Source organism: Zonotrichia albicollis, chromosome 4 (assembly GCF_047830755.1).
Source record: "Zonotrichia albicollis isolate bZonAlb1 chromosome 4, bZonAlb1.hap1, whole genome shotgun sequence".
NCBI classification, from domain to species: Eukaryota; Metazoa; Chordata; class Aves; order Passeriformes; family Passerellidae; genus Zonotrichia; species Zonotrichia albicollis.
Genome location: NC_133822.1, coordinates 1,684,113 through 1,692,707, shown reverse-complemented (window position 1 = coordinate 1,692,707; position 8,595 = coordinate 1,684,113). Strand labels below are relative to the sequence as shown.

Here is an 8,595-nt window from a genome sequence, read left to right as displayed (position 1 = left end):
GTGAGGAGGGCGCGACCATTTTGGGGCAACGTGGGGGGGGACGGGGAGGGGGTTTCCTTGGGAATGGCGTTTGTTTGGGAATGCGGAGCCCTTGGGAATGAGGGAATGCTTGGAACTGAGGGATTGGCACTGAGGGCACCCTTGGCAAAGGCGGGGGATTGGTATTCAAAGGGCTTTTTGGCGCTGCAGGGGATCTTGGGAATGGAGGCTCCTTTGGCGTTGGGGGCACCGTTGGAAATGGGGGAATCCTTGGAATTGAGGGGTTTGGGAATGAGGGCACCCTTGGAAATGAGGGGGGATTTGGGATTGAAGGGGGTTTGGGCACTGCGGGGAAGCTTGGACATTGAGGGGTCCTTGGGAATGGGGGCTCCTTCGGCGTGAGGTGCCCTTGGGAATGGGGGAATCCTTGGGATTGAGGGATTGGGAATGAGGGGTAACAGGATGGGGGAGTGAACAGGGAATCTTTTGGCTGAGAAGGGGTTAAAAGGGAATTCCTTGGAGATTAGGGAATCCTTGGAATTGGGGGGTTGGCACTGAGGGCACCCTTGGCATTGAGGGCACTTTGGGAATGGGGGAATCCTTGGGATTGAGGGATTGGGAATGAGGAGTAACAGGATGGGAGAGTGAACAGGGAATCTTTTGGCTGACAAAGGGTTAAAAGAGAATTCCTGGGATGATTTTGCTTGGAAAAGCTCATCAAATCCTGCCCCAAATTCCATCAGCACATTCCTAAAAACCTCAGGAGTGCCTTGAATTGGTTTTTTCTTCCCTTTTATTTCCCTCATTTCCCATATTTTGAGGAAATGGGGATGTTGGGAACCAGGCTCCCCATGGAACTGAGCTGAAAAGGAGCTTTGGCTTTTTTGTGGAAAAAAATGGAATTTTGTGGGTTTTTTTTGGTGGCCAGAAGAGAGGAGTTTGTGCCTGTTCCAAGTAAGGTTTGGTTATTTCATGGCAATAATTCCCAGTAAGCTTTGGTTACTTTATGGGAATAATTCCCAGTAAGGTTTGGTTATTTTATGGGAATAATTTGCTTATTTTATTTTTTATGAGGATTATATATATTTCAATATATTATATATCATATACATATTATTTTATAATATATAACATCCATGTTTTATATATACATATTTTAATATATATATATTATATAATATACATATTTTTATCTATAATATTTCAGTATTATATATAGATAATATGGCTCCATTCATATATTGATAATATTGTATCATATAATATAATGAATAATATACTATAATATATTATAATAGAATAATATAAATAACCCTATCATACTAATATAAATAATATAATTATAATATAAAAATATTTATTATGAGCAAATAATGTAAATTTATTATATTGTAATAGTGTTATATGGCTATATATAATATATTACGTTATACTAATATTGTAATATTATAATTAGAATATTATAATAATTATGGAGTAATTATACTTACAGCTACAATATTATAATGATTATAGAATAATTTTATTTGTACCATGGTATAATATATTAACTATATTGTCATTTATAACACTATATTATATTGTACTATATTATATTGTATTATATTATATTGTATTTTATTATATTGTATTATATTATGTTATATTATATTATCTACATTGTCATTTGTATCAAGAGGCAGCCACAGCTTCTCTAGGAACCCCTGGCTGGGATGCAATTCCTAACTAAATATACCCCAACTCAATCATACCCTAAATACCCAAACGAAGCCATCCCTCCACAATAACTTGCTGACGCCCTGCGGCCTCTCACAATTCCAGAGGAGAAAATAAAATCTTGTTTTTTCCCATTTGTTTTCTCTTGTATCCCTCAGGATGTGGCGGCGGCGGCGGCAGCTCACAGCCCCCGAGTGCGCGGCCCTGGCCCGGAGCCCCGAGGGCTCAGCCCCGCTCAGGCACCCGCTGAGCCTGCCCCGAGGAGGAGGAGGGGGAAACCGGGGCCTTCATCCCACCCACGGCACACGGAGACATCGCAGAGGTGCTGCTGGGACAGCCGGGAATGTGCCCTGGAGCAGGGAGGGATCCAGGAGAGCTGGGAATGTTCCCTGGAGCAGGGAGGGATCTGAGAGAGCTGGGAATGTTCCCTGGAGCAGGGAGGGATCCAGGAGAGCTGGGAATGTTCCCTGGAGCAGGGAGGGATCCAGGAGAGCTGGGAATGTTCCCTGGAGCAGGGAGGGATCCAGGAGAGCTGGGAATGTTCCCCTGGAGCAGGGAGGGATCCAGGGAGAGCTGGGAATGTTCCCTGGAGCAGGGAGGGATCCAGGAGAGCTGGGAATGTTCCCTGGAGCAGGGAGGGATCTGAGAGAGCTGGGAATGTTCCCTGGAGCAGGGAGGGATCCAGGGAGAGCTGGGAATGTTCCCTGGAGCAGGGAGGGATCCAGGGAGAGCTGGGAATGTTCCCTGGAGCAGGGAGGGATCCAGGGAGAGCTGGGAATGTTCCCTGGAGCAGGGAGGGATCCAGGAGAGCTGGGAATGTTCCCTGGAGCAGGGAGGGATCCAGGAGAGCTGGGAATGTTCCCTGGAGCAGGGAGGGATCCAGGAGAGCTGGGAATGTTCCCCTGGAGCAGGGAGGGATCCAGGCAGAGCTGCCAGCACAGGGCAGGGCCTGCAGGGGCTCCAGGAGAGCTGCAGAGGGACTGGGGACAAGGCCTGCAGGGACAGCACCCAGGGAATGGCTCCCACTGCCAGAGGGCAGCCATGGGTGGCATCTTGGCAATGAGCAATTCCTGCCTGGGCTGGCATTGCCAGAGCAGCTGGGGCTGCCCCTGGTCCCTGCAGTGCCCAAGGCCAGGCTGGAGCAGCCTGGGATGGTGGGCTTGGAATGGGATGGGCTTGAAGGGCCCTTCCCACCCAAACCATTCTGGCATTTGGGACACTCAGAATCCATCCCCAGGGATTTTTATGGAAGTTGGGGATGGCAAAGGGAAGGGAGACCCTTCCTGGAGTGCTGAGATTGCCAGTGAAGCCCCCAGAGCCCAAAATCCCTTCCTGGAGAGGAGTCGGGGTGGGGATGGATCCAATGCCAGGCTGGGAGAGCTGGGAATGGAGGGAATTCCCTGGAGAGGGAGCCTGGGCTGGGATTTTGGGAAGGGATTCCCAGAGCAGCTGGGGCTGCCCCTGATCCCTGCAGTGCCCAAGGTTGGACACTGGGGCTGGGGCACACAGGGACAGGGGGAGCTGGCCCTGCCATGGCTGGGGTGGCACTGGGTTGGCTCTGAGGTCCCTCCCCACCCAAACCATTCCAGGATTCCATTAAAAAGAGTTTCCTTGACCCATTTCCTCTCTGTGAGATTTTGTGATTTTATTCACTTCATTTTTTAAAAACATAATTATTTTATTTAATTTTTAATTTTATTTGTTGCATTGAATTTTGCTTTTTAAAATTTTATATTATTTTTATTTTATTTCCTATTTTGTGTTGGTTTATATATTTATGTTATTTTCACTTTATTCATTTATTTTTTTAATTTTCTTTTTTATTCTTTTGTTTTAATTTTCTTGCCCAAATCCTGCTGCCTCCACAGCTGTGGCCGAGCAGAAACCCCAGCAAACCCACCCTGAATTCCTGGGAGATTTGGGATTCAGACCCATTTTCCTGACAATCCTCTCTGTACCCAGCTCCCTTCCCACTGAACATTCCCTGCCCAGCCTGCAATGCCACCAAACCCCCAAATCCTTCCTCATTCCCACTTTTCCCCTTTGTGCAGCCCCGGGCCAGCAGAGGAAGATCTCGGATTTCTTTGGGGTGCTGAAGTCGCCGCCAGCGGGAGGCGCCGGGATGCCGAGGAGCCGCGGGATCAAGGAGCAGCCCCTGGATCCCTTTTCCCCTGGAGCTCCTGCTTCCTTCAGCCAGCCCTACCCTTCCCTGCCTCCTCCCAGGGCACATTCCAGGAAAAGAGCAATTCCCAAAGCCGAGCAGGAGCTCTGGGAGGAACCTGAGGAGAAGATCCCAGAGCTGGGTGGGATCCAGCAGGAATGGGAGGAGCTGGAGGTGGAGCCCCTTCCCGATCCCCACTTCGGGCTGCTGGGCACACGGAGCTGGCAGGTTCCTCAGGGATCCATGCAGGATCTCCCTCCTGAAATCCTCAGGAATATTTTTGCTTTCCTGCCAGTTGTGGATCTGTACCAGAACCTGAGCCTGGTGTGTCGCTGCTGGAGGGAGATAATCCGGGATCCACGGGTGAGGAACGTTCTGGAATCATCCCGTGGGATCATCCATCCTTTGTTCCTTTAAATCCCATCATTCTTCCCATGGGATCATCCATGCCCTGCCTGCCTCCTTGTTCCTTTAAATCCCATCATTCTTCCCAAAATCTGTGAATTTTTAGGTCTCCTGCCCTTTTTCTTTGGTCTTCTGGACCAAAAGATCCAAGATCCATGGGTAAGGAATACTCTGGGATAAATCCATGGGATCATCCCTGCCTCCCTTTGTTCCTGTAAATCCCATTATTCTTCCCCAAATCCACGAATTTTTAGGTCTTCTGCCTTCTTTTTGGTCTTCTGGACCAAAAGTTGTTGCCCCATATCCGAGATCTGTGGTAAGGAACGTTCTGGAATCATCCCATGGGATCATCCATCCTTTGTTTCCCTTTGTTCCTTTAAATCCCATCATTCTTCCCATGGGATCATCCATGCCCTGCCTGATTTCTCCCTTTCCCCTGGATCCCCATTGGAATGCCCCGAGGTTATTCCTGTATTTCCATTCCAATCCCTGATTTCTGCCTTTCCCCTGGCTCCCCTCTGGAATGCCCTGAGGTGATTCCTGTTTTCCCATTCCAGTTCATCCCCTGGAAGAAGCTGTACCAGCAGTTCCTGAGGAGGGAGCCCTCAGCCCTGCTGAGGGTGGAGCAGATCCTGCAGGAATTCTCCATCCCCCAGGGGCAGCAGGGCTGCGTGCTGGGGCTGCTCAGGTGAGTCCTGCACATCCTCACCTCAAAATGCCAGGTTTGTGTTCTGGGAAACGTGCAGGAAAAGGGATTTTCATAGGGAAAACCACTAAAAAGAGGTACAAAACTTTCCTTATTCTGTTCCACAAGATCCTGCAATCATGGAATTCTTTAGGGTGGGAAAGATCTGGATCCCACCATTCCCAGCACTCCCCAAGTGCCACATCCACAGTGCTGGAACCCAAAATGCCAAAAACCCTCAGAACTTTGGGTTTTTTATAAGCCAAAACTTAGAATTAAACACAAGATTTGATCTGAGACCTTAGAGTAAAATTCCAAATTTAAAAGCAGGAATGTGGGTTTATAGTTTAGGGCAAAGGCACATTAAAATAAATAAAGTTTTAGAGGTTAAGATAGAGAAGTAATAAGAAGTAGCAGCAGTTGGTGAGGGTGGAGCAGATCCTGCAGGAATTCTCCATCACCCAGGGGCAGCAGGGCTGCGTGCTGGGGCTGCTCAGGTGAGTCCTGCATATCCTCACCTCAAAATGCCAGGTTTGTCTTTGGGAAATGTGCAGGAAAAGGGATTTTCATAGGAAAAAACCACTAAAAAGAGGTACAAAACTTTTCCTTATTCTGTTCCACAAGATCCTGCAATCATGGAATTCTTTAGGGTGGGAAAGATCTGGATCCCACCATTCCCAGCACTCCCCAAGTGCCACATCCACAGTGCTGGAACCCAAAATGCCAAAAACCCTCAGAACTTTGGGTTTTTTATAAGCCACAACTTGGAATTAAACACAAGAGTTTATCTGAGACCTTAGAATAAAATTCCAAATTTAAAAGCAGGAATGTGGGTTTATACTTTAGAGCAGAGACACATTAAAATAAATAAAGTTTGAGAGGTTAAGATAGAGAAGAAATAAGAAGTAGCAGCAGTTGGTGAGGGTGGAGCAGATCCTGCAGGAATTCTCCATCTTTGTCTTCTGGGAAATGTGCAGGAAAAGGGATTTTAAAAGTGATTTTAAAAATGATTTTAATTTTTGCAGGAAAAATTATTGAAAAGTGATTTTCATAGGAAAAACCACTAAAAAGAGGTACAAAACTTTTCCTTATTCTGTTCCACAAGATCCTGCAATCATGGAATTCTTTAGGGTGGGAAAGATCTGGATCCCACCATTCCCCACACTGCCAAGGCCACCCATGTCCCCAAGTGCCACATCCACAGTGCTGGAACCCAAAATGCCAAAAACCCTCAGAACTCTGGGTTTTTATAAACCAAAACTTAGAATTAAACACAAGATTTGATCTGAGACCTTAGAATAAAATTCCAAATTTAAAAGCAGGAATGTGGGTTTATGGTTTAGGGCAAAGGCACATTAAAATAAATAAAGTTTTAGAGGTTAGGATAGAGAAGAAATAACGTAGCAGCAGTTGGTGAGGGTGGAGCAGATCCTGCAGGAATTCTCCATCTTTGTCCTCTGGGAAATGTGCAGGAAAAGGGATTTTAAAAGTGATTTTAATTTTTGCAGGAAAAATTATTGAGAAGTGATTTTAATAGGAAAAACCACTAAAAAGAGGTACAAAACTACACAAGATCCTGCAATCATGGAATTCTTTAGGGTGGGAAAGATCTGGATCCCACCATTCCCAGCACTCCCCAAGTGCCACATCCACAGTGCTGGAACCTGAAATGACAAAAACCCTCAGAACTCTGGGTTTTTTATAAGCCAAAACTTAGAATTAAACACAAGATTTGTGTTTAATTTGATTTGTGTTTGTGCAGAGAAGATTTAAAAATAAAGTGTAATTATGATGGAGGCATCAGGGTGTTCAGGTGGAGAGAAGATTCAAGAAAAATTATGATTGAGGCATCAGTGTGTTTAGATGGAGAGCAGATTGAAAAATAAAGTATAACTATATATATAAAAATACATTATAAATTATATATAATATATATATATTATATATAATAAAGTACAATTGTGATTGAGGCATCAGTGTGTGAACAGCAGATTTAAGAATAAAGTATAATTTTTATTAATACAAGTGTGTTTATATGGAGAGAAGATTCAAGAAGAATTATTATTGAGGCATCAGTGTGTTTAGATGGAGAGCAGATTTGAAAATAAAGTATAACTACATATATAAAAATATATTATATTATATATAATAAATATATATGTATATTATGTATAATAAAGTACAATTGTGATTGAGGCATCAGTGTGTGAACAGCAGATTTAAGAATAAAGTATAATTTTTATTAATAGGAGTGTGTTCAGGTGGGGAGAAGATTTAAGAATAAAATATAATTATTAACATGAATGTATTCAAGTGGAGAGGATTCAAGAAAAATTATTATTGAGGCATCAGTGTGTTTAGATGGAGAGCAGATTTGAAAATAAACTATATATATAAATATATTATAATATTATATATATAATATATAATAAAGTACAATTATGGTTGAGGCATCAGTGTGTGAACAGCAGATTTAAGAATAAAGTATAATTTTTATTAATACAAGTGTGTTTATATGGAGAGAAGATTCAAGAAGAATTATTGTTGAGGCATCAGTGTGTTCAGGTGGAGAGCAGATTTGAAAATAAAGTATAACTATATATATAAATTATATTATATATAATAAATATATATATTATATATAATAAAGTACAATTATGATTGAGGAATCAGTGTGTTCAGGTGGAGAGAAGATTTAAGGATAAAATATAATTATTATTAACATGAATGTATTCAAGTGGAGAGGATTCAAGAAAAATTATGATTGAGGCATCAGTGTGTTCAGGTGGAGAGCAGATTGGAAAATAAAGTATAACTATATATATAAAATATATACAATAAATATATATATTATATAATAAAGTACAATTATGATTGAGGCATCAGTGTGTGAACAGCAGATTTAAGAATTAAGTATAATTTTTATTAATAGGAGTGTGTTCAGGTGGAGAGAAGATTCAAGAAGAATTATTATTGAGGCATCAGTGTGTTCAGGTGAAGAGCAGATTTAAGAATGAAATATAATTATTATTGAGGCATCTGTGTTCAGGTGAAGAGCAGATTCAAGAAGAATTATTATTGAGGCATCACAGTGTAAGGTGAAAAGCAAATTTAAGAATTAAGTATAATTAGTAATGTGAGTGTGTTCAGGATTAGAGGATTCAGGAAGAATTATGATTGAGGCATCAGTGTGTTTAGGTGGAGAGAAGATTCAAGAATAAAATATAATTATTATTAATATGAATGTATTCAAGTGGAGAGGATTCAAGAAAAATTATCATTGAGGCATCAGTGTGTTTAGATGGAGAGCAGATTTGAAAATAAAGTATAACTACATATATAAAAATATATTATAAATTATATATAATAAATATATATATATTATATATAATAAAGTACAATTGTGATTGAGGCATCAGTGTGTGAACAGGAGATTTAAGAGTAAAGTATAATTTTTATTAATAGTGTGTTCAGGTGGGGAGAAGATTTAAGAATAAAATATTATTATTATTAACATGAATGTATTCAAGTGGAGAGAGGATTCAAGAAAAATTATTATTGAGGCATCAGTGTGTTTAGATGGAGAGCAGATTTGAAAATAAAGTATAACTATATATAAAAAATATAATATTATATATAATAAATAAAT

The 8,595-nt window shown here is 41.8% G+C and overlaps 1 protein-coding gene across 7 annotated transcripts in view; it reads left to right on the top strand.

Annotated features, from left to right (window-relative positions):
• FBH1 (F-box DNA helicase 1) overlaps positions 1–8,595 on the top strand; it is a 53,492-nt gene that overhangs the window by 106 nt on the left and 44,791 nt on the right. For all 7 annotated transcript variants that reach the window (XM_074540346.1, XM_074540345.1, XM_074540347.1 and 4 more), the window contains exons 2-4: positions 1,854–2,017; positions 3,747–4,219; positions 4,819–4,949. In XM_074540346.1, coding sequence (XP_074396447.1) covers positions 1,855–2,017; positions 3,747–4,219; positions 4,819–4,949 — 767 coding nt within the window. In that variant the 5' untranslated portion in view covers position 1,854. The remainder of the gene's footprint in view (positions 1–1,853; positions 2,018–3,746; positions 4,220–4,818; positions 4,950–8,595) is intronic.